The sequence below is a fragment of the Lissotriton helveticus genome, chromosome 10 (genome assembly GCF_964261635.1).
Source record: "Lissotriton helveticus chromosome 10, aLisHel1.1, whole genome shotgun sequence".
NCBI classification, from domain to species: domain Eukaryota; kingdom Metazoa; phylum Chordata; class Amphibia; order Caudata; family Salamandridae; genus Lissotriton; species Lissotriton helveticus.
In genome coordinates, this window is record NC_136071.1 from 679374696 (window position 1) to 679401644 (window position 26949).

General features: G+C 45.3%; 1 protein-coding gene across 1 annotated transcript in view; it reads right to left on the reverse strand.

Moving 5' to 3' along the window:
• XYLB (xylulokinase) overlaps window positions 1–26949 on the reverse strand; it is a 1059043-nt gene that overhangs the window by 905063 nt on the left and 127031 nt on the right. Inside the window, exons 4-6 of the mRNA XM_078664347.1 lie at window positions 9727–9807; window positions 8074–8160; window positions 5564–5692 (exon numbers count right to left, since the gene is read on the reverse strand). Coding sequence (XP_078520473.1) covers window positions 5564–5692; window positions 8074–8160; window positions 9727–9807 — 297 coding nt within the window. The remainder of the gene's footprint in view (window positions 1–5563; window positions 5693–8073; window positions 8161–9726; window positions 9808–26949) is intronic.

The window sequence follows — 26949 nt, forward strand, 5'->3', positions numbered from 1 at the left end:
GGATGTACGACATTACAACGCATGCTTTTACATCGCATGCTTTTACAACGCGAGTTTTACAACGCATACCATTACAACTCATAGTGCTTTGGGGCGCTGGATAGTGATTTATTTAATTTACTATTCCAACTCCAGTCCCCGTGGATAGTAGGGAAGGTGTTGGATAGTAAATTAAATATATTCCCTATCCTAGAGCGCCCCCCAGCGCAATGCGTTGTAATGGTTTTGGTTGTAAAAGCTGCGATGTAAAAGCACTGCGTGGTAAAAGTTGCGTTATAAGTGATGTTCCCCGCTGGCGTTAAATGATGTGCTGCAGCAATTACAAGTGCACTTCCAAATGTATGTATGATATAGGCAATACCCAGATTCACATTCACCTGGAGAATGAATGGACAGCAAGACAAAGATCACCAAAGGCCTTCACGACACCCACCGATGAAAGCAAGTCTGCCTCCACTCGTTCAGCCGAGCCAAAACTAAGATCATAGTGCTAGATGGAACTGCGCTCACATCCTACCTATTTGAATAACAGTTAAGCAAGACAATGCCTCTGGCCACATCACCTCCAATGAAGATTGTATCTTTGCTGCTCAGATAAGCTAAGTGGGAAAGAGTATCACTTTCCAGATTTCCATGTATTAATTAGAACATCCTCCAGCTTCTATTAACCCAGTGCCGAGTAGAGATTACCAAAGTCTCGGTAATAGAACACCTTCATTATGCAATGTCATCTTAGATACTTTTTGAAACTGGCACCCTTTTAAAACTCCAGCTACTGCCTCCTCTAATCCGATACAACAAGGGTTAAAAATATTATAACAGAAAGGCAGGTCCCTATGCTACACACTTTGGAATACTCTAGTGTTTAGCTTGAGGGCAGATTCTAATCCTCTGTGGTTCATAAAATCCCTGAAAAGTGAGTGCTTCAGGCTGATAAACAGCTGAAAATATGATGCAGAGTAGGCAACAACTAAAGAGTATTCAAAAGAGTTTACTCCTTTTATTTAGTTTGGGTCTTTCTACTCATGTCCAGCTATTGTAATCCTGCTGCATACTGTGGACTGGAAGGTGACTCTCCGAAAAACAATACAGAAATCTGTATCAAATACATATGAATCAATATATCTGCAGTCAGAGAAGCGATAAAAAGAAATCAAGTGTTTTCAAGAATTGTGACATCCAGGAAAAAGCCCCTTTCTACCGCTCCTTAATAGAGCTGATAGGACTAAAATTGATGCTAAACGGTTGAGTAACATGCTTTCTGACATTTAATGGTTATACAAAATTTACTTTAGAAATGTGTCTCTAGAATTTCTCAGGAACTTTCTCAAAATTAAATTGGCTTTCATAATAGAGATACCTGGCATATCTTAATGCAAAATAAAGACCAATTGTTGACAAAGACTACCAGCACATTTCACTCATTAATGTGGATCCTGAGATTATAACTATGATTTTCTCATCAAACAAAATCCAGTTTCTACCTCTCTTCATGAAAGCTAAGCACACAATGTTGGCTGAGGCCCTCTTTACAAACATTTAGGGCATGTGTAATGTCTTTAGCATGGCTCGCAAAACACAGGCACCTTGGGACAGATGTATGACCCTATTTTGCATGCGCAAACGGGTTTGCGACCCTTTTGCATGTGTAAAATACAAATGGGCCATGTACTAACCCTATTTAGTAAGTCGCAACCCGCTAAATAGGATTAGCTACTCGCTATTAGGAAGAGGCATTCCATGGGCGTCCCTTCCTAATAGCGAGTCAGAACCCTATGTAAGACTGTTTTGTGACCGCAATTGCGGTCGCAAAACAGTCGCAGTGTGCCACCCTTCTCAGAAGGGTGGTAAAGCACTCTCAATTGGGAAGGGGTTCCCAGGGGTCCCCTTCCCCTTTGTGAATGCAGGGGAAATATTTGTATGGGGCAGGCAGTGGTCCCAGGGGACCACTACCTGCCCTAAAAAAAGAAACAAAAACATCTAATTTTTCTTTTTTTAAATGCGTCAGGTTTTCGGGCTGCATTACAAAAAACTGCTTTATTTAAAATCAGTCCCAGACACGGAGGTCTGCTGAGCCCAGCAGGCCACCATACCTGGGAGGGCTAGCCATACGTAATGGGGTCGCAAATTGCAAGCGCCTCATTATTATGCATAAGGCATGCAAATTGTGACCCTGTTAGGAATTGCTAACATTGTCTCAGACTCTGTTGTACATTGTGATGTCGCTGTTTGCGAGTAACAAATCACAATGGTCGTACATCTGGCCCCTTGATCTGTAGATGACCTGGATACAGAGAAGGCATTTAAAATTCACATTTCCATTGACCATAGAAAGATGTCGGACACCTGCTTTGCAAAAATAATTTGTTTTAAATTATAAAAAGTGCACAAAAGTGCATTATTTAGACATGCCAGGAGCCAAATGTAGCTTCTGGGCTCTCTAACAAAAAAGAAAATGGGACAGGGCAGGACCAAGTGTGGCGGAGACAATAGAATGCCGCCAAGAGATGCAGCATGTACAAATGAGAACCAGAGATGTATAAGGGAGCCATTTAGAAACTTGTTGGGGGAGGTAAAAATAAAAACAAGCAGAATGAGGTGGGATAAGGAAGAAATGGACAAGTTTAAGGCATGCAACTGGGAGCACCCGGTGGCGTTGTCCTGAGGGGTGAAGTAACACACAGGGGGTAAGCAAGAAAACATATGCACTCTCTTGGAGTGCTAAAACCAAAGTAAGTAGTTCTCTGAATGTAAGCAGTGGAAGGCTACAAGTCATCCAAATAAAGGATGCTAAAGCAGGTATGGTCTAGCGGAAGAGAAAGGCAAGCCATGTAATAAGAAGAACGCAATTGAAACTGATGGGAAAACCACCAATGAAATGCAGTGGGCTGACCCAAAGTCCACAGGAAGTTTTTGCATTGTACACAACAGGTCTTTCTACAACGAACAGCTAACGCTGTCTTTAGGTGGGTATACAACCTTTACAACGCAACTTTTACAACGACCTACCATTACCACGCAACTTTTACAACGCAGGATCCATTACAACGCATACCATTACAACGCATGTATTTACAACGCAGGTACCTTTACAACGCATACCATTACAACGTAAGTATTGGTAAGTATATCATTTTATTAAAAATATTATAAGTTTGGGTTTTTGGGTAAAGGGGTATTTTTAGGGTTCAGGGTCAGTTTTCAGTTTTTGGGTAAAGGGGTATTTTTAGGGTTTAGGGTCAGTTTTCAGTTTTTGGGTAAAGGGGTATTTTTAGGGTTCAGGGTCAGTTTTCAGTTTTTGGGTAAAGGGGTATTTTTAGAGTTTAGGGTCAGTTTTCAGTTTTTGGGTAAAGGGGTATTTTTAGGGTTCAGGGTCAGTTTTCAGTTTTTGGGTAAAGGGGTATTTTTAGGGTTCAGGGTCAGTTTTCAGTTTTTTGGGTAAAGGGGTATTTTTAGGGTTCAGGGTCAGTTTTCAGTTTTTGGGTAAAGGGGTATTTTTAGGGTTCAGGGTCAGTTTTCAGTTTTTGGGTAAAGGGGTATTTTTAGGGTTCAGGGTCAGTTTTCAGTTTTTGGGTAAAGGGGTATTTTTAGGGTTTAGGGTCAGTTTTCAGTTTTTGGGTAAAGGGGTATTTTTAGGATTCAGGGTCAGTTTTCAGTTTTTGGGTAAAGGGGTATTTTTAGGGTTCAGTTTTCAGTTTTTGGGTAAAGGGGTATTTTTAGGGTTCAGGGTCAGTTTTGGGTTTTTGGGGTACAGAGATATTTTTAGGGTTCAGGGCCAGTTTTGGGTTTTTGGGTAAAGGGGTATTTTTAGGGTTTAGGGTCAGTTTTGGGTTTTTGGGTAAAGGGGTATTTTTAGGGTTTAGGGTCAGTTTTGGGTTTTTGGGTAAAGGGGTATAGGGTAAAAATTAAATATAATTAAATTTAAATTACATTAAATTAAATTTATTAAATTAAATTACATTAATTAAATTAAATTAATTAAATTAAATTAAATTACATTAAATTACATTAAATTAATTTTAATTAAATTACATTTAAAAAAATATTATATACTTACCAATACTTACGTTGTAATGGTGTGCGTTGTAAAGGTACCTGCGTTGTAAATACATGCGTTGTAATGGTATGCGTTGTAATGGATCATGCGTTGTAAAAAATGCGTGGTAATGGTAGGCGTGGTAAAAGTATGCGTTGTAACGTCATATATCCCTTTAGGTGGGACCTAAAAAGGAATACAGAATAAAGGACTGGCATGAGAAACGGAAAAAAAAGAAAAAAGAGTTTAGGCTTGTTTGTCTGTCTGTTTCTAACAGAAACTTTGAATAGCAATGTAAAATGAATGAAAAGATAATGGACTGAGCAACACAAAGGTCTACTCCATAGCTGTATAGATAAGTTAAAATCTACAACACGTAAAGATGTTGCCATTTATCTTGTATTGCGTATCTATACTTGTGGTCTGTGTGCCAGAATTTGACTGAAAATTTGAACTTTGAGTAACTTTTTCATGTGGTAGAGCTAGTAGGGTGCACACCAAACTTAAGTACTCTAAGTTCACGAAGAGAGAGATATGTTTCTGATATGTATTAAAAATGTATCTTATGGCTATCACCCTCATTACTATTCTCTGTGCAGATTCCAATGGGTGAGTTCCTATTAACCACAATTACATTAAAAAATGAATCACAAATATTAAATATTGTTATTAGACAAAAAAGGAAAGGGTAGCAAGCAGTAACTAACCTTTTGTCCTCTAGACACATTGATTAGCAGGATGTGTGAGAAAACACATGCTGATTTACATATGGGGTTGTGTTACAAAAATTGAAGTCTGCAATGTTCACTAAAACAATTGTTATAGATGAAGTGTCATGGTAATGCTTAGTGGTTGTGTTTTTATACAGGCCATACAACACACAGAAGGTAATCGGTGAAATGCATTCAGTAAGTCTAACCATAAGTCTAACCACTGGCAATTGTTTGGGGTAGCATTCTAACCCATCAATGTTTTTCCCATCATGCCACCTCAGTTTGGACCAGCCATATGCAAGTCAGTCTTGACTCTGCTCCAGTGGGAATAGTCCAGCCCGAAATGCCAGGCAAGGTCCTCCCTGAACTGAAACAGAAGCAACCCAAGACAGGTGTTGCCCTGAATGGGGCACTTCAGTTAGGTACAGATTGGTTTCAGTGGCATAGTGAACACAGCACCCACATCTGGGCATACCCTCGGCCCCTTACAGTGTTACATCAAATACACACACACAATGTAAGGGGAGAATGCTTAAAATAAGTCTAACCATTTGCAATCACTTGAGGTAGCATTCAAACCCATCCTTCCTTTGCCCACCATGGCAAATCAATTTGGAATCAGCCACATGCAAATCAGTCTTAACCCTGCTCCAGTGGGAACAATCTAGATGAACTGCCAGGCCTGGTCCTCCCTGAACTGGAACACAAGCAACCCAAGACCGGTGGGTTGGGATGCTATCCAGAGCGATTGCCAGTGCTTAGAATTATGGCACACATTTCTCACATCACATTTTGTGTTTTCTACAAATCATACCTCATATGCCCGTGAACCAGTAGAATTCGCCAGCGCCTGTGCACCACCAACAGCTTCTTCAAGTAACCGACACTCTGCAGTTGTACTAGAATCCATCCAGATGGGGCTGTCATTGATAGCAAAAGAAGTCTGACAAAGAAGGAAATCACAAGGAGAAACTTAAAATACACAATGTTAAAATTGCCAGCATCATTGAGCCTAACACATTCTCTGTCAAGACAATTATATTAATTGCTGCTCTCACAGAATTGCAAAAGACTGACAACATAAGAAAATGAACAAAGTAGAAGTCATTCAATGTTGATCAACATAAAAGAAATGTACATTTTCTTATTTCATCAGAAGTAATACACTGCAGTCGATTTCAGTCAACATGACTGTCCCAATCCTTATTCCTATAATCAACAATTGGTAACACATCTATGTATCAGTAACAATACTATTCTAAAAGAGACCAAAGGAAATCCAGAGAACAAAATATATATTGGCAACTTTTACCTACAACACTTTGGCCCTGATTACGATGACAGGTGGACTCATGTCCGCCTGACACCATTGTGGAATGGGAAACGACTTACCGCAGGTCGGTGGTACCGACCGCATCATTTGGATGCGACCACACACAGTGCAGTTGGAAACATCCATTTTCCTATGGGATCTTGTGCGGTGGGTGAAAAAACTTATAGTTGCCCCCCAGGGCCAAATGAGGAGGGTCGGGGGGAAGGTCCCCAAAGTCTTCTGACAGCCAATCCATGTCAGAAAAGCCGACATGGATTGGCTGTCGGAAACCGACATCATAATCCAGACGGCGGGAACACCATCCTTATGGGATTATGAGGCCTTTCCGACTGGCTGACGGACCGTGATGTATTAGCCGGCCGGTTTAAACCCCAACCACCATCATCATAACACAGTTTTCGGACTTTAAACCTACAATGTTGGTCGGAAAGATTCCGACCAGCGGTCAGAGGGTTTCCGACCGACATTGTAATTAGGCCCTCATTCTGTGTAGAGAGACAAAGAGTAAGGGGGTAAGAAATGAACAACTTTGTATTGGGTAATCGGTATTGAGACACCCAGATTGTTATTTGTCTTGAGAAAATGATGGTAATTTAAACAACAACATGCTGTCCCTTTCAGAAAGGTTGAGACCACTGTGTTAGCATTGTCCTAACACTGTGGGGTGGACTGGCCGAAGATGAAGCATGCTACGAAAATGTGGCTGAGGTCTCTCCATCCATAATCTCTGTATTTTGTGTTCCCACCGCTGGAATTCCCTGTGGGGTGAGGAATTGAGCTGCCATACCATTTGTATTTTTGTAGCAAACAATCATTGATTTATACATTTACAAAGCATGGTAATGAGAAAAAAATGTTTATGTGCACAACATGTATCTATGAGCTATTTTAATTGGTATTGCCTAAGTTTTTGTGAAGTAAATTAAATCCTTATGTGTTGCAAAGCATGGACTCCCTAATGGGCAAATGGTATCCCAAACTACCAATAGCATAAGGCGAGAGGGAGAGATACTCCTGTGGTTGGATCCAAAGCACACTCCTTGCATATTTTAAAGCATTGCTAACAACAGCTGTTCCAAACAGCTGTGTTGTCAAGCCAAACCTAAAAAAGAAATGAGTTTTGTTTACATTTAAATATTTCATTATGTTTTCATAAACAGGGTACATTCAAATATTTGCTCAGAAAGAAGGTGTCGTATGCTGTTAGCAATAGTCACAGATGGGAATTATTGCTTTATTTGAGAGTAATCAGGAAGAGCAAACTAATTACTACATCTAACGTGTGGTTTCCGGACCTGGTACAGAATAGGTAGCCTATGTTTTCATTATAAGCGTGAAAACAGGTTGTAAAATGTAATTTGTGTACAAGTGTGTTTGCTTAGATTAAACACAGATTGTATTTTTTAAATATGTAGAATTAATCACATATGAAATGTTTCAATACAATGCATTAGTAATGCTGTAATTATGGCTCATATAAGGTTATGCAGGGATTATATGAGGTTCAATAAAAACATCATATGCATCTTCAAGGCCCAGTACACAACAGTCTATGGTCTGGATTGTAAAGAATCTTGGAAACGCAAAGGTTTAAAAAAATATTATCAGAAAAATAAACACAATGTTGTGCGAGGAAAGAGTTAATGCAGTGAGGAAGTTCACGGGCACAGGACTGTATTAATAAAGCAGAAGCCTAATCAATCATCGTTTTTACGATTCCCCGGTAAAGTAGACAGGGCTTTGCAATAAGGGGTCCAGTTACCTAGGGCTACAATAAGCTGTACATCAGTCATGATTCAGATACAGAACACATCTGATTTTACCCTAGGCTCAACATCTTATCATTCAGAAATGTATAACTAGAGTACGGTTGGAGTAAAGTTAACATCTCTTTTTCCATTGCTACGGTTTTATTTGTTTTACTTACTGTGAATTACTAGTGTTATCATAGCTGAATGTGTTAAACTAGTTGCAATGATCCGACATACTACCTTTAAAAGTACGTGTAAAGGAAGGTCAGCTGATAAATTCGTCAAAATCCCATTGGCTCCTTTTTTCCAATATACGCTTCCATGTTGCTGCAAGCAATATAAAATATTGTTCACATTTTACCATTGCTTTTCCATATTTTAAAATTTAGGTTACATAGCATACATTATAGAGTTTCACATAACATTCTGAAAAAAATACATTAAATAGTTAAAAGAAAATTCTATATTCAAGTAGATATTAAAGCAGAGGGTAGTCACTTATAGGTATAGAATGGAATTAGGTGAGTAGATGTGATAGAGGAAAATCAGAAACGGTTGGAAAGTGTTTGTTTTGTACATGAAGGAGTATTGCAAGTCTAGAAATTTCACCCAATATCTTAATTCATTAGTAGATGTAAAGCAATGTATGCTATTGATTGCCGAATAGGAGAGTATTACTGTGCCTCAAGGACTTCAGCTTGTGTTAACCTTTTATTCATGAAAGGTTTTGTCCAGCATTCAACAGGAACATAAAGAAAGAGACTATGAGGAATTCAAACTAGAAATGTAAAAGGACAACAGACCATAATTCTAGCAATAGATTATTGAGAAAGCTATAGTGCAATTAAAAACCAGGCTTGCTCAGCAGAAACACTGATTGACTATCATTTTCATTTCTTGAGAAATGTGCTATCACCTTAACTCTCCCTAGGTAATTCTTCTTTAATAATATAACTTTCCATAGGCAAATAAACCCTTTGTTCAATGAACTACTTCAATCTGACTATGCATAAATGTGAGTTAGCTATAAAGGTGAAGTAAAGCAAATGTAGGGACGTAGAGGAGAACCAGAACCTAGGGGTTCTGCCAAGATGATTACTCTTGACATATCCTTAGATAATACAGCATCACTAAGCTCAAAAGCCCTGTAGAAGTTAGCTGGTCTTGATGCACTGTAGGTGTACCATCCTACCAGTCACTTCATACTTGCATGGACAGTCCAACTCTATCTCAATGCTGATTACTTTGTGTTTTGCTGCCTTACCAAAACCAGTAGATGTCCCTGTCTTTTCCTTTTTTCTACATTTCCAGTCTCAGTCACTGGAGCAAGGGTTTCACATCTTGACAGATGGGGTCCAAGCCAGCTGTCTACATCGACATTGTGCATTCAAGCATATACACACTGCTTAGTTCTTGTCCGATACCCAGCCAGAAACCCTGGCCTTATGAGATGACGTAAAGGGCATACAGAAAGGATAGCCCTAATACTTCTTTTTCATTTCCTGGACCATTTGAAGGAATAATGAGAACTTTTATTTTAAAATAAAAGAACAATTTAAATATGAATGAGGATTTGAGTCTCTATCATATGCATTTGCAAATGAAAAGGCAAATGTTCTGATATGACATCTGCATTATATCTGCATGGTATGTACAATAAGAAAACCGAGATAATCTACTAATCACAAAACGTGGTATTCCAACAATACTAATATGAATTAGATGAGGGGATAGAAGAGAAAATCCAAGTTTTACACCTGTTTCACATTATCTTCAGTATATGGTCACATTCTAATGATTCATGCATTTTCTTGAATTTATTTTTAAGTGTAAACAAAAAATGCAACTTTACAAAAATTGCCTACTGACAAATTCTGGCATACTGTGTACTACCTGGCCTGTTCCAGATACTGCTCTGACATCTTGAAAATTGAATCCAACCGACTTCATCTTTTCCAAAATCATATCCAATGACTAAAACAAAAAGACAGGGAAATTAAATCACATCAGGTGCATTCACTACACAGATCTAAAATGTAATCTTGTCACAAGAATTCATTTGATACATGAAGAACCTGCAAGTTTTCGTCAATTCTTTCAACTTGGTATCACTAGTGCCCTCATTACAGACATGGCAGAACAAAAACCTGAGGGGCAGTAGGGAAACTGCAAGTAGTGAGGTGTTTCCAGGCTCGAAATTACCAGGTCTGAAAACACCACACCCGGTTTTACTTGTAGCGGCTCTACACCCACTTGCTCAGAGCAGGCGGTAAATATCAGCAGAATAGCCCCTGAAATCAGTGGCGGCTCCACCGCTATGGCGGAGGTGCATCGCCTCACTGCTCAAGGATCATTCTATTTTTCGCATGGTCAGGCTAGGGCGGGGCTTGGATCCCCTGTCGTTGGGGAGGGGCAGTGCACTCTGTAAAGTGTGCATGAATGTTTGACTGGCGCTCTCATTCTGGCCAAACATTCATGAGCATGTCATACAGGCTGCATTACAGCCTGCATAGAGAACATGCCCAGGCCTTCATTCCCTGGCTGAGCACCAAACCACGGTGCTCAGACCATTCACAATGTTGCACTCCAGTGTTGTGGTTGGCTCAGGGGAGCCTGGGTGCTTCCCAGTCCCCAGAAGAGACTCACTCGACATGGGAGAGACGCGGCGATGGAGAGATGCAGCAAGATCAGGTAAGTGTTTCTTTTGAAAATTCAAATCACCACATCCCCTTCCCCCGACCCCCGACCCCCACCCCCGGCCTCGCCACCCCGTACCTTACCGGGGGAATACAGAAAAGAATCAGATATTCCAGGCCCCTGCTATATACGTACCTAAATACGGCCAATTTGTAAGTTAACTGGTTGAGTCAAAATATTCTAAAAGCATTCTTATATACATATATATATAGTCAGAAAAAGTACACTTGGAAAGGGCCACCTTCTTATATAAAGAATTTGAAAAAGCATATTACTTCACAGAAGTACGTTTTGGATAATGTAACCAGGATGTGAAAATTAAAATACAGCTAAAAGGGTCCCTATGTGAGGAGGTTCAAACTACACCAAGGAGGGTACCATTAGGAAAGGAAAATGTACACAAAAGATAGATGTAGTGTTTCTTCCAGTAAGGAAAACATTTAAACAATAGAGAAAATATAAAATGCAAACAATTTCAGTTTAAATAATTGACAGCTAACACAGCAGTAGGCAAAAAAACGATGAAAGAAGACAGAGGAAGGAAAATGAGAATTATAAACGGACAGACGAGACAGGGCAGTTATAAGGAGTTGCTAAACAAAACTGAAAAGAGAACATTATTCCTGGCAAAAGGGGTAACGGAGCTAAAAAGACTAAACAATAAATGGGTAGTATTCCAATTTTGATTGAAAAATCAATAGATGATATACAGCCCTTAAGGCAATCCTAACATTAAGAGTATGAACTGCAAAAGCAATAACGCCACGTGGTACATAAGTTGCCCCCATGCTGAAGATGCAAAGACAATATACTTACTGTTGGGTCTAGACAAAGTCTGACCCCTACCAGAGCCACCACTGCTCAAAGAGGAAGAAAACTACCAAGGAGCATAATTTATTCTGCTCAAGTAGTCTGCTATGGTGTTATTCATGTGCACTGGTTGAATGACCGAGTGCCACATGCCCTAAGCGTTAAATTCAACAACATAGCACAAAGATTTCAGGAAGACCTACATGGCCAGGAAGATGATTGTCAACTCACTCACATTGATATAGATAGATAGAATTGCTGGAGACCAAAGGTTGTGAACCAGAAGAAGGCCCAGGACAGCATCCAAAATGTATTATAAGGAATTGGGATTCACCAACATCTATGAACCAGGTGTACGCAATCAGAATTTTGCCAGAGGAAACGGAAGAAGACTCTCCCCACTTTGGTGTGTAGTGTTGCTCTGATGAAGAAGAGTCTGTTGATCGGGACGGGAAAGATTCTCCTTCAATCACCATCAGCTCGCACAAGTGTTGCTAAAATGTTGTTATAATGAATAGCAGCAAGAATGCCCTTAGATATATATGCCAGAAGCAAATAGTTACCCTAATGATTCAATGAGGAGAGAAGCTATCTTTACATATTTATTTCTTTAGGAGTTTTAAAGGGGTTCAGACACGTAGCCTTGAAGCTATTCTAGGACACTGAAATAAACAATGCAGCACATTTAGAGAGAAGGAATTATAGTCCAAACCTGTGCAAAATGTAGTATCTACATTCGATGAGCTAATAATCAATAATGAAAATGTGCAAACCGTCTCCCCAAAAAGACAACATTCAGTCAGAAAGAACAAACAACTTTCAGTCCTGCATGATAGGATTTCTGGATCTTCTAGAGCACGGCCCTGGAATGAGCTTTTCAGGCCCTCTATCACTAAGAACTTTGTCAATGCACGAACATGAGACAGAAAGCCAGTGGGACTGCATGAGCAGTACATGACATAAAATCGTTTCAGGTAACAATCAATTCAATAAAATAGGACATAAATAAGTTGTAGAACTCAACACTCTTTCATAATAAAAAGGCACAGTCAAGAACACTATGAAATCCAAATCCTACCCTAGTCTACACATTATGAGCAGTAACTATGATAAAAACAACCTGAATAGTAGATGCAACATGTACAATAGGGTTGAACCACAAAAAACGAATGCTACATTTTGGTTATGCAGTTTTATACCAGCCCCATCCTCATAACTTCTGCCTACTAAGTTAAACGCAACACCGACAGTTAAGTCTTAATGGAGTTTCATAGATGGCTCACACCAGCATCCGTGCTTGGAACAATAAAGCTACTGTTCAATATAATGGCATTGTCCACTATTATCATCTGTGCTTGCACCAAGCAAAACCTAAATGCACCCACCACTAGCCTTCAGCATAAGTAGATGATCTGATTCTACATGGCCTGTCTCAGTCATCAGCCAGAAAGTTCCTCTCTAGCTCATCACACTTTGTTCTTCAATTAAATAGCATTATCTGGTTATTGTGCATCCCCTTTATTTAATAATAATGATAAACGAGAAATGAAAAAATCAACTCTCTGAAACTTTGCTCATAATGCTAGAACAATTTATTTAGAGCAGAGAGATCAATTCAATTTAAATACTGTGCATATATTTGAGCAGACTTGGTGAGTTGTTTTGCAATGAATAATATCATTATTAAACATGTATTCTGTATGTGTCACATATATCTAAATAATCATGATGTGTAACTGAAAAGGGGAAAACATAACTACATCAGACAGAAAGCTACATATAAGTATGAAAATTATGTATATTTATTTATGCTATATAACACAAGAAATGAACGTAATTGAAAATATTTGTTAAAAAAATAATAATAATCCAAGCATTTGATCCTGCCTTTAGGACTTATGGCTTTGCCAATGGTTTTTAGCCATTTCTGTACAGCACCCACATGTTTTGCAGCATGGCTAAAGTAAATGAACCAAACAAAAAAAGGTCATGTCATTTTGTAGATGTGTGCACCACCCATGCACACACCTTCTAAATGAAACACGTGCTTTTTCTGTATTTACTGAGTTAGATGGGCAATTCAAAAATAGCAAGAAGCACAAAACTGTTTTTTTTAAAGTGCAAGTAGGCGAATAACTGAGGGCAATGGTGGTGGAAAGCAATAAGTAGGGCACCATTGGTGGGAAGCAATACAGTGGGATGGAAGCAACATGGAGGGCATTGATCTGGGGACATGAAATGGGTCAGACAGAGCAACGTGGAGCAGGTAGGGAGAAGCACAGAGATGAGAAAGGAATGCAATAGAGAAATAATTGAGGGCAAGCAAAATATGGAGGGATCAGGGGAGAAGCTTATGGGTGGCAGAAACCGGCACAAAGTGCAGATGGGGAAAAAGTACTCTAGGGAGACAGCTGGAAAACACATATTCTCTCATGGAGTGCTTAACCTAAAGGAAGTAAGGAACACTTGAAAAAACAGCAGTGGAAGTACACAAGTAAAGCATTCACGCTCTAAAGGAGGGACAAGCACAAGAAGAGGAAGGAAAGCCCACACAACATAACAAATGAAAATCAAGCAAATAAGAATGACAGCAAAGCCAACTACTGGTAAGAAATGGGCAGGCTCTAAACCCACTATAAGCTTGCAATAGGTATTTTTCACCACTAGAGAGTTTGTGTTTTCTTGTAGGCAGGTCCTTAAAACAATTATTACCAACTATACTCACCAAAACAAATAACAAAATCCATATTTGTTATCTCACTAGCAGTCATTGGCGGGAAACCAAAGGAAACCCGAGAACTTTATCAAGAACCACACATTGTAAGAGTAAGTATAATCAATCTATATATTATGTCTAGACATAAGCCAGGGGATATCACCCTCATTATACTTTAGGATCCATGTCATTGTTTCAGCACAACACAAACTTGAGAGCCACCATCTTTAGGCCAAACAGGTATTATTTCAAAATCTGAGCAATTAACTTTGAGTTTGGACAAGCCAATTTCATTAATTCTGAATTTTAACAAAGTGAAAAGCAGTAAGTAACAAAATCAAGTCCAGTCCAGAAACCTTAGAGATTTTCCCCAAATCATTTACACTCCCAGTCAACAGTGGACAGTCTCGGGTCTGAGAAGGAATGCAGCATTCTCTGGGGTTCCATAAATTGGAAATGACTCATAAGAAAAGAAAGTTGCCTGTCCATGGATAGACTTTCAGATGAAGCTGAGCAAATTTATGTTAATCTTCATTACCACTGTAGCATCCTACAAATAGTCTGGACTGGGTTTGTCTGACAATCGCGAACATAAATTTCGAGAGACATAAAATAATATTACCAAATTAATCTTAAATAAAATAACAAACAATCACATAGTTACATATTTAATCAATGAAATATTTATTTACCAATAAAGCAAAAAATATAAACATTAATATAATTATACTTTAATTAGCTTCCAAATCTATTCTGATACAAACCAAATCACCCATTACCACATTATAAATTATGAATTGCATTAAAAATATTATACATTTAAAATGACAAACTATATATTTTTTAAATTAATAACAATTATACTAACAATACTAACAGTTAAAATGAATGTAATAACTAATATATATGCCCGACAAGGAGTTGGAGGTCCCACCCACCAAATTACAATGCAACCACGCACGGCGGTTGGAAACATAGCCTTTACTATCGCAGCTTGTGCTGCTGCCCGGAAAAGGGCCACAGCACATGCCGCAATAGTAAATTCTATGTTGACAAACATCCATGCATATTTACAACAAGGGGTGGTGATGGACAGAGTCTCTGAATTAAGCAGAATACTCTCACCCAGTCAAGAGATCAGGGCTAAATCCAACACCGTTTTTTAGCTCATTGCACCATCCCAGTTTCAGAACCTGGCTGTATGCAAATTAGTCTGTCCCTGGCCCAGTGCATCATGGGAACAGGGCAGACCAGACTACAAAAGCCAATTCTTACACTGGGAAGGAAACAAGCTTCCGGGGACCGGTTTCTGGCATTTCAGCCGTCTTCGGCCCGGCTTGCTTGAATCCTGATGGTGCAATGAGCAAGGGACTCACATCTGAGTATACCCTTCCACGCTTAGGGTGGACAAAAATATTTACAACAAGGGGTGGTGATGGACAGAGTCTCTGAATTAAGCAGAATACTCTCACCCAGTCAAGAGATCAGGGCTAAATCCAACACCGTTTTTTAGCTCATTGCACCATCCCAGTTTCAGAACCTGGCTGTATGCAAATTAGTCTGTCCCTGGCCCAGTGCATCATGGGAACAGGGCAGACCAGACTACAAAAGCCAATTCTTACACTGGGAAGGAAACAAGCTTCCGGGGACCGGTTTCTGGCATTTCAGCCGTCTTCGGCCCGGCTTGCTTGAATCCTGATGGTGCAATGAGCAAGGGACTCACATCTGAGTATACCCTTCCACGCTTAGGGTGGACAAAAATATTTACAACAAGGGGTGGTGATGGACAGAGTCTCTGAATTAAGCAGAATACTCTCACCCAGTCAAGAGATCAGGGCTAAATCCAACACCGTTTTTTAGCTCATTGCACCATCCCAGTTTCAGAACCTGGCTGTATGCAAATTAGTCTGTCCCTGGCCCAGTGCATCATGGGAACAGGGCAGACCAGACTACAAAAGCCAATTCTTACACTGGGAAGGAAACAAGCTTCCGGGTAGAATTGGCTTTTCCACGCTTTTGAATTTTTCAGACATGAGTCCCTTGCTCACTGCTCCATCAGGATTCAAGCAAGCCGGGCCGACGAGGCTGAAATGCCAGAAACCGGTCCCCGGTAGCTTGTCTCCTTTCTGGTGAAGAATTGGCTTGGTAGTTTGGTCTGCCCTGTTCCCTTGATGCACTGGGCCAGGGACAGACTAATTTGCATATAGCCAGGTTCTGAGCTGGGATGGGGCAGTGAGCTAAATAACGGTGATGGATCAAGCCCTGATCTTTGGACTGGGTAAGAGTGGTCTGCTTAATTCAGACACTCTGTTCATCACCACCCCCTTTTCTGAATCGACAAACATCCATGCAGCGTGTGCCAGGCACCATGGGGTGTCTGGCACACAGTGTATGGATGTTTGGTGGAAGCCACAAGCTCCCCCCTGAGCCCATAGCGGAGGCCCATGGGCGAAGGGAGCCGTGCTAGGGTCCCCCAAAGTACCATTCTGTCTGTGTTTACATGGCAGTCTGACTGCCATGTAAAGGCAGAGGGAAAAGGGACATGTAATCCCTACAGTGGTGCCTCCAAAGGCACCGCCCCCATTGTCGAGTATTACACTCCGACCAGAGGGCTGCTTGGGCCTGTTCTAGCAGTCGGTCGATCCCTCTGCCCGCTGCCTCTGATCGACCGCATCATAATGGGGCAGTCACACCTCAGCCCCAGATGTTGGGTGGACCGCCACTGATAGCCTGTCAGTGGCGGTCCGTCCAAAATCATGATAGGGCATGGAGTGTCAAAATATACATAAAATTTCCAACACCTTTTTTATCACATCAGCCTACGGATTATATATAGCAGAGAAGCCTAGTTAATATGCATACCTCCTAAGATGTGCGTCAGACCAACTAAACCGGACACCTATATCGAAGGAATAACCCTTACATGTCACTCAGCCATTAGTAAAGACCGTTCTTTAAAGTTAATGATTAATCACAATAGAAAAGTCCAAACACAGGGGCTATGGCATTGTAGTTGCCTGGCTCCTTACACCCAATCTGAGATATGTCCCTAACCCTTCCTCGTTAAGAACCAGCAACCGAAGATGTGTAGAAAATGGAGAGATTTCAACTACAAGTAGGGTTTTATAGGCTGTATGTTTTTTTCAGAAATACTTGATATTTGAGATTTAGACAATTTCATTAAGCAGCACAAAATTGTGGGTCTTCAAGATACTTAGTATGCAATCGAACTTAGTCTCCCATGTTTTAGATGTTATAGCAAAAAGGCATAATCAAATCCAAAAGGAAGGGCTACAGGTGGTATTGCTACATTAGTAAGTAAAACACTGTATATTCAAGTAACACAAATGAATGTTGAATCAAAATTAATTATATCAGTATATTTAGAAAATCTTAAAATAAAAAATAAATTGTCAACATATATTTTTCTATGGCAAGTTTAATAACTAAGGGCCTGATTTAGCGATGGGTGAACCATAAGTTTTCTACCAACAGAGTCTCTGTTGGCTCCATCGACAGGAAGCTTCCACTGACTGCCAACGGAGTAGGGGCCGTTGGAGGAAAGACATTACACTGTCTGCCCTATTTAGGAAGGATAGTGTAATGCCTTTTTTCTCTCTGTCTCCACCAGGAAAATCTTGGCAGTGAGGGACAAAGAAAACAATAATGGGCGGCACCTGAGGAGAAATCTCCCTGGGTTGGGGGTCATTCGTTTTTTGTTTTTCAGACACAAGCACTCACTTTGTAAGTCTGTTTCTGAATAACACATTTGGAAATGTTTGGTGAATGCCAGCCAAAACTGACAGTGGCTGTCTACCAAACATTTATACATTGTGGCCCATCGGGAGGGGGGGGGGAAGGAAGCACCGACCATAGACACAAAATATGGTGTGACAAAGGCCGCTTTATTGGAAGCAGGTGCACCTTACAAACACAAAACCTTGGCCTGCGCCGTACAAAACTAAACCTCGCTAAAATATGAATTACCTAACAACCCCTCACCCCCACCCCTAAATGGTTCCCCACAAATAGCAACATAACCACAAATTACCAAAGGCAACATGCATCACTACCTAACAAAATAACTTGTCATATGTACTCCCCACCCCCAGTCAAACAACCCAGGCCTCCTATTTTCCCCCCTTTTAACTAGAAAGAAACGCCACTCGAAAGCCGCCTAACGACTTTCGACCGCCCCATAGGAAGCCTGCCCCCTTGGATATCTGCACACCCCCAGAGCCTGATCTATTGCCTCCTTCAATTGGACAATATAAAGTTCCATCCCATACCGAGACAGATGGACCCCGTCTTCCCTGAAAAATACACTGCCCCGTACCTGAGCTCAGGGTGCTCCATTCTACCCAAACCTTCCTTTGCACAAAACACCTTAATTTCCCTATTAATCTTTCTCCTCGTCCTATCTATGGCGCCTGACCTCTCCGCCCTCCTCCACACCCTCCTGGGAATGAAATCCGACCAAATTACGTGACGCCCTGCCCACCTTCTCCGTATCTCCAACAAGTCCCTCTTCATTTGCTTGACCAATGCCAGACCCTTGCACTATACCAGGTCATTCTCCCCTAAGTGGATGACCACCACATCAGGACACACTCCCCCTCGTACTACATTATTCAAAACCGGCACCAACTCGTGCCAGCACATGCCCTCTTTTCCCCTCCAATGACATTGAAACAACCGTTCGTCCAGTTCCAAATGAAGACTCCGATGCTTTTCCCACTGAGCCCTCTCTGCTCGCTTTACAAAGGAGTGTCCTATAATGTAAATGCCTAACACCGCCGCAGCTGGCCCCGCCACAGCACCTGCAAAGACACACATGTGAGAGGGCGGGAAACTCTGTCATGTCATTGCGCCCCTTCTACCCCCAACCGCTTGATATCCTCTTTCCCCCATCCTCGACGCGCCGCCTCTGTCGCCTCCCCGATTCGAAACAAATGCGTCCCGAAAGCCTTCGGGTCCTCACCCATAGACCGTAGCTCGTGCTGCAGGACCCACAACACCTGAGCCGCAGTCACCCTGCCGTTGTCCCCCCGACCAAAAACCTCCCCTGCCAACGGCCGCCGCCCGGCCGCCAAGCGCCGTCCCCACACCGCCGGGCACACCCCCTCGGACCTCCCCGACCCCAGCACCACCCACGTCCCCTCCCCCCGCTGATCCGTCTTTGTGCGTCGCAGGCGCCCCACCACCTCCCAGTCCCGACATCCACCTACTCCCACAGGACCCCCGGCCCCCCTTTCGGGCCCACCAGCTCCAAAACCCTCAAAGCTCCAAAAAACAACCAAGACATGAGTATTGAGAACAAAGTAGCCTCCCCCATCGCGGCAAATCGATGGCAGCGTTTGTAACAAGCAAGCACGCCAGCATATCTTCTGTAATGGGCCTCCACTGACTCACCCGCGCCCCCTTCTCCCATGCCCAACCTTCCAGGAGACGCGCCCCCAACTCCCCCGCCGACGGCTGATAACCCCACCACAGCTTCCCCATGAACGTCACCGCCAACAACTTACCCGCAATTGTCACCTTTGACAAACCCTTGTCCATCAAACTCAACATGAACCGTACCACCTGCTCCTCCCGCTGCCACCGGTCACCGACGCCCTCACCAGTTGAACGACCCGGCGTCTCCCACTGACCAAAGATCCATCGGAACCGGCGTCCTGGCCTCATCCGCCTCCGTGGCTAGCCCATGGAACCTCTGCCACTGTGAACGAGACAAAGCATCCGCATTGTCATTGTCCACCCCGGCACGTGTCGAGCCTGAAATAAGATGTCATGCTCCAAGCAGCCTAGCACGGAAACTCTCATCAGTTTCAGCACCTGCGGATCCCAGGCCGACTGCCTGTTAACCACCTGCACCACAGCCATATTGTCCACCCGGAACAACACCCGCTTATGTGCCAACTCCTGCGCCCACACCGTGTCCGCCACCACCAACGGAAAGAACTCCAGAAATGCAATGCTGCGGCCCCCCGCTTGCCAATGCGGCAGCCACTGCTCCGCACACCACCGTCCTGCCCAATACAGTCCGAAGCCTCCAACTCCCACCGCATCAGAGGACAGCGTGACGTCCCACTCCCAATCCTCCGGTGGTGCCATGGGCACATGATTGAACCGCCCCAGAAACGCCTGCCACATCCTTAAATTCTCCTTCGTCCCCGCCGACAAATGCAGATGATGGTGCAGCAGAGCCAACCCGACAGCGCCAGACCTAGCCGATGGCAGAACGTACGCCCTACCCGCACCACGCGGCATGCAAAATTCAGATATCCCAACAAGACTTGCACCTCCCGCACCGTCACCTTCCGCTTGTACAACATGCTTCCCACCCATGTCAACATTGCCGACCTCTTGTCCTCCGGTAGGTGTGCTTCCATGGCCGCTGAGTCGAGCTCTATACCAAGAAATGACAGCACGGTACTGGGACTGTGCATCTTCTCTGGCGCCAGGGGAACACCTAAGTAACCCATGAGGTCCGTAAAACCGTCCAGCTGCTGCTGGCAGTCCGTCAAACCCGGCCGCCCCACCAGAAAGAAGTCGTCCAGATAGGGCGTCACCGTCTCAGAGCCTGTGTGCCAGAAAAAAGCCCACTGCAAAAAGGAACTGAATCGTTCAAACAACGCACAGGATATAGAGCATCCCATGGGGAGCGCTTTGTCGACAAAAATGCCCCCGTCAAACTGAATCTCCAATAACTGGTGATCCTCCGGGTGTACCGGGAGCAGCCGGAAAGCCGACTTAATGTCGCACTTTGCCATCAGAGCGCCCGTCCCAATCGCTGCCACAATATTCCGCGCCACATACACGGACGAGTACGACACCGACGTGAGCTCCGCCGAGATGTAATCATTCACCGACACCCCCTCCGGCCATGACAGGTGCTGTATCAACAGAAACTGCCCCGGCTCCTTCTTGGGCACCACCCCAATTGGTGAGATAATCAGATCTTGCAAAGGCGGCTCCGGGAAGGGGCCCACCATCCGGCCCTCCTTCGCCTCCTTGAACAACTTCTCTCGCACAATCCCCTTGTGTGCATTGACAGACTTCAAATTGTCGGCCCACCGTGCGATCCATGGGCCCTCATAGCCCAATCGAAAACCTTCTCGAAAACCCTGTCGCAAAACGGCCGCATCCTCCGTCAGCGGATACGCCGCAAACAAAGGCTCGATCCGATCTAGCCTAACTGGTGTATGAGCCTTTCTCCATAGATCCTGCCCCTCTTTCCTCCCCCCGCCCCCCGGCCTGTATCCCCGCCGCCTTGGGCTGCTGTCCTTGGGCACCTCCCCCAACTCCCCAGCATCGCACCACCAGATGTCTCCTCGCGCACTTGGAGCATTCGTGCCCTTTTTTTCCCGTATCCGGCAAATACGCTTGATTTTCACTCGTACGGCATAACGCCGTCTACACAGTGACAATTGGCATTACCCGCCATTGTCGAACTACGCTTTTCGGTTCATTACCATTGTTTCTTGGTGCGGACCCTTGCACAATCGAATTTTGAAAACCCAAACAGGAACGGGTTGGAAATATCACCGTTCTTCCGAGATCACTCTAATCCATACTAGTGCAGCCCTGAAGAGTCAATGGGTTAATACCCTTACTGACGAAACACGTGTCGGCTGGTTTCTTTCTATATGGATCTCCTCTGATAGGAGAAACATCCACATACTAATTAAAACAAGAATGAAAATGAACACTCGTGTGTGATCTTATCCTTGGAAGACTTTAACTTGATTACCCATATCATTAAAACTGTTGTGTGCGCTTGATTGGACAGTGGATGTATCATAAGGGTAGGCTTCCCACCCTTTGATTTCAGAGTTTTAGGGTTCTCTCTGAACAAGCAGCACCAAACAACTTTACCCCATCATTACTACTTCACCACTACATGTTGTGCGCCATCCAAGTCTGAACACTGATAACCCTTCGCGGAACTGTAAGAAATGGCACACTTGCCTGCCGCACACACCCTTATTTAAATCCCAGCAGGCCCGACCGTTTTCTGACCTGCGCTCTCTACCTACCCCACCCCCCCATGGGTAGGGCGGGCCGAAAAGCGGGTCGGCGCAAGCGGCAAACCACTGGCCGTATATATGGTGCGGCCGAACTTTGCCCCGCCCATCGTCTGTTGGTACAAGTGAGAGTCCAGCTCGCCCCACTTCATGTCCGGGTCCGGGTCCGATGCCATCCTCGCCCGGAACTCCTCATAATAATGAGACCATGCGTAACCCCCGTACGTCACCTGAGCCCGCCTGACCACGTCCATTTACTTGAATAGTGCTATGGCCCTGTCCGGATACTTCTCGCAATATACGCTAGCGTATATCAGGAATGCCGCTGACCAATTGTCAATCGTCAGCGGTACCTTTGGGCGCCTGGCCAACTCCTGCTCCTCCTCCTATGACCCCTCTTTCGATGTCAGCTCCCTGTTAAGGAGCTTCAAAATCTCCACATATTCCCCCTTACATATTTTTTCCTTCGTTGCCACCGACAAATGGCCCCCAGCGGCTTAGTCACCCCCATGTACGGGAGCTTGCGCACTGGGACTACGCAACTCTCTTTCGCCCCGGCGGTTTTCTCAACCTCCTTCGCACTCCCTGCCGCAGCACCCCCGCCACCGCTTGCTCCAGCACTCCCCAACCCTTCGCCATCCGTCACCCCCACCCCCTCCAGGCCCACCACTGTGTCCTTCACATAACGTCCTTTTACCAGCCGAACCATGTCCTCCCCCAAAGCATCCGTACCCACTGACACCTGCGCGCTGCGAGGCTTGCCCAAACCGCTCCCCGCTCCGTCACCATGCTTACCTGGCGTCAAGGTCGGCGTCCGCACCGGATCCCGCCGCCTAACCAGTTGAGCTGAGGGGGCCTTCACTCCCGGCGCATCCTGGCGTGGGCGTACCTGCAATACACTTCCAACAACATTACTCCTCTCCCCCTCCCTCTTCCGAATTTCCCCCTCCTCCTCACCGCCCAAGCACCCTCCTTCCAGCTCCCCCCACCGCATCTCCTGGCCGCCCCCTAGGGACTCCAGCCGGCTCAACCCCACCTTCCCCCTACACGCCCTCATCAAGTCACTCAGGTCCACACTCTCCCTCCGCCTATCCTCTGCACATGACCCCGTAGCCTGATCCACAGCGTCAAATCTCACTCCCCGTCCCCCGGCGGCCGTCTCGACCCTTCGGGGTGGAGCTGGCGGGGACCCACCACCCCTCCTTCCAATGCGCTCCTGGAGCCGCATGCTGCTCTCTCGAGCGCCTAGCCAAAAGATCCTGCCAAGAATAAAACGTGGAGTTCAGCATGCCGGGGAAAAAACAGCCCCCTCCGCCCCAAACTCGCCACACGTCCCCCACCCCCTCTGCGTGCCCCTCCCCATCCTGCGGAGTGGCCACCCCTCCATGCCGGCCGATCCACCCACCCCCCAGCCCCCCAACCCTGTCCCCTTTCCTCTCCCAATCCGATCTCCTCGGCTCCCCCACCCCCCTTGCCCCGGCCCCCCCAACCCGCACCCCACTCCCCCGCATGCCCCGCACCCCCACCCTGCCTTGCTCCGACCCCCCACTGCCGCCCCCTTCCCGACATGTCTCCCAGGCACCACTCACCTCCCTCCTCCCCTCCCCCCCCGCACCCCTCTCCCGGGACCCCCCCCGGTTCCCCACCCTCGCCCCAGCTCCACATGCCCCCCCTCGGTGACGGCGACCTTCTCGGCCCCACCCCCTGACGATGACCATCAGTCCAACTCACTCCCCCTGCCTCCCCTGCCCCCCTCGCCCTATTGGTCGGACTCCTCAATCAGCAAGGGTGACCCTGCACCCCCTCCCACTTTTGCTCTTCACCTCCCTGCCCCCCTCGCCTTGCTCCCGGCCCCCCAACAGCTCTCCCACCTGCCCCACTCCCTGCCGCACCGAGCCTTCACCTTGCCCCCTGTCATTCACCCCCAACTCCTCCCCCCGGCCCTCTGCTCTGCCCACAAACTCCAAAGCAGGTCTGCCCCTCGCGCCCTTCTTCCCTCCCGCCCTCTTCCTCGCTCCCGGCACCCGTTTTGCACTGCCTGCCGCCCGCCCTCCGCCACCTTCCTGCCAAGCCCCCCCTCTCCACGAGCCCTACGCAGCCGCGACCGTGGGGGCTCACACGCCAGCACAGCCGCCCACGTGTCATTTGCAGCACGACGCGGCGGACTTACCTGGACTTCAGGCCGCACCAGGTCCATGCGGCCCGCCTCCCCAAGCAACCAGAGAGCCTCCCAAACCCGAGGATCATCAATGCGCGCCATGCCTCCTGTCACACCAATCCACCGTCCACGCCGCCGCTCCCCAGGTCAACGCGCCGTACCGCACCACCGCCCAGACACCGACCGGCCAAGCCAGAGGACAAACACCGCCCCTAGACAACGAGCAGCGCCCAGACAGAAACGCGCCACCAGGTAAGCCAGCAGCACTAAGACAGGCCTCAAAAATTGCAAAAAGTTGGCCACCGACCCCCAGCCGGCTGCTGTGTCACTACCACCGAAATGGTGAACAGTGACGCAAAATGGCCGATTTTATGTGGCCCCCAGCCCAACACAAGCCCAACCCCAGCCCAAAATGGCAATCAGCCCATAGACGGTGCTGGAAGGATCCCCCCCCCTTTACCCGGGCCCCCAAAACCCCCTGGGGTGGTAGACCTCCAGCTGGTCGGCTACCCCCCCCCCAAGCCCTATTGAAACAATCCACTGTGATGGCGGTTTCTTCCGAGGTACAGAGTTAACCACTGGCCTGGTGGTCACTTCTATATTTTCAGAGTGGTGGAAGTAATGTACTCTGGCACCCTGACGGATGGAGTACTATCCATTACACCTTAAATCAGGCTCCAACTTATAACACACAGGGTTAAAGAATTAATTATAGCACATATTTTCAGGTATTAATTACCTGAGATTTCATCTTTAATTTATTTCATAAAACAATACGGTTATAACACCTGATTATCTTTAGCTAGACATTCTGCCAATTCCTTCCAACCACAGGGAGCTTACACGATGATTTTAGCTTTACTATCAACTCTTCAATAATGCCTTATATATATTATATACACACATATATATATATATATATATATATATATATATATATATATATATATATATATATATATATATATATATATATAAATGGTAGCTTGTTCACAAATTGCCATGCACATTACATTCACCATTCATGTGGTGGATCAGCTACAATGAATTATTATTATTTATTTTTTTTGTAAATCTTTTTATTGAATTCAAATAACAAAAAACATAGAAATAAAACAAAAGCAAGGCAATACAATACAAATGTGTCACTTTGTTACCGGGGGGGGGGGTACATATGGAAATCAAATATCAGAATTATACGATGATATTGGGGGGGGAGGAGACCAGAAGCAAATAAAACATCTAAATTCCTGCGGAGGAAACATCAGGTCGGGAGGAAGACAGTCAGTATCCAGTTCCGGACGGGGGGGAGTGCATATATGACGATGGTACGTGTTCCATTGAGACCAAATTTTCCCCCATTTGCGGGGCGTGCCACGGGAAACATAAACAGTCTTTTCTCTAAACATACACCAGTCCATGTTTTGTTGCCACACCAGTACTGTCGGTGGCCTCTGCGCGCCCCATAATTGGGCAATGTCTCTCTTGGCAATCATGTTACCCAAGGTCACCCACCGAAGCTGCACCTGGTCATAATCATTCGGCTCCCAGACATTCAACAGACATCTCCGCGCTTCAGGCATTGATTGCACACCCGTGACTTCATTCATAACTTCATGCACGCGGGTCCAATAGTGTAGCACTGCAGGACATTCCCAAATAATATGTATAAACGTGCCCACCATACCACAGCCACGCCTGCACAATCCATCCGCCGAGAATCCCATGCGTATCAGACGAGGACCTGTCACGTATACCCTATGAAGAATTTTGAGCTGGACAAACCGGAGGCATGCCGGGATAGCCACCTCCTTCGGGGAAGAGATCGCAGCCTGCCAGTCCTCGTCATCGAGTTGTAAACCATCACTAGTCCATAACTCTCGAAGGTTATCCAGTAGGCCAGTCCTGGTATTAATTAACTTTTTATATATGAGCGAGATCGTGCTATCAGGAACGTGCCCATCCAGTATCCGATCTTCAAGCGGGGACGCCTCCGGAATATCCGAGCCCAAGGGAAAAACGGACAGGACCGCATGTCGGACTTGCGCATACCGAAAGGATTCCCTGTCATTCAGGTCGTACTCAACTTTCAGCTCCTCAAACGTCTTGACTCTACCCTTGATCCACACATCATCAACCCTGCTGATACCGATCACGTCCCACCTATCAAAACCCTTTGACTTCCGGAGGGAGCCAAGTTTTTCCGACGCATAAAGCGGAGTAGCACGGGTCGGCTTGTCAGCCCATCCCATGGCTGCTGTAGCACGATGCCACACCTGTACTGCGGTCTTAGTGGGGCCCGTAAGAGATCTGCCGGCAGATTTCGCGTACAGAGCCCTGTTGTAGTCTCCACCGGGCAGCTGCCATTTATCCATCTCAAAAGCCGGGTTCGGCAAGTGAGCGTAAGTGCCATGGTTAATAGCCCCCAGCTGAGAGGCCCAATAGTAGCGACGGATGTCCGGGAGCGCGATGCCCTGATCATACCAAGGGAGCGTCAGCTTCGAAAGGGCAATACGAGAACGGCCCCCCCATATCAGTTGTCGCTGTAGACTTATAATCTCCCGAAAGTAACCGGCTGGCACAATGTCAAGTGTGTTCTGAAGCGCATAAAAAAATCGGGGGAGCGACATCATCTTAAACAGCGCCGCTCGTCCCAGAGGAGAGAGAGGGAGTCTACCCCACGCAATCACATCAGCACGGAGGCGCTG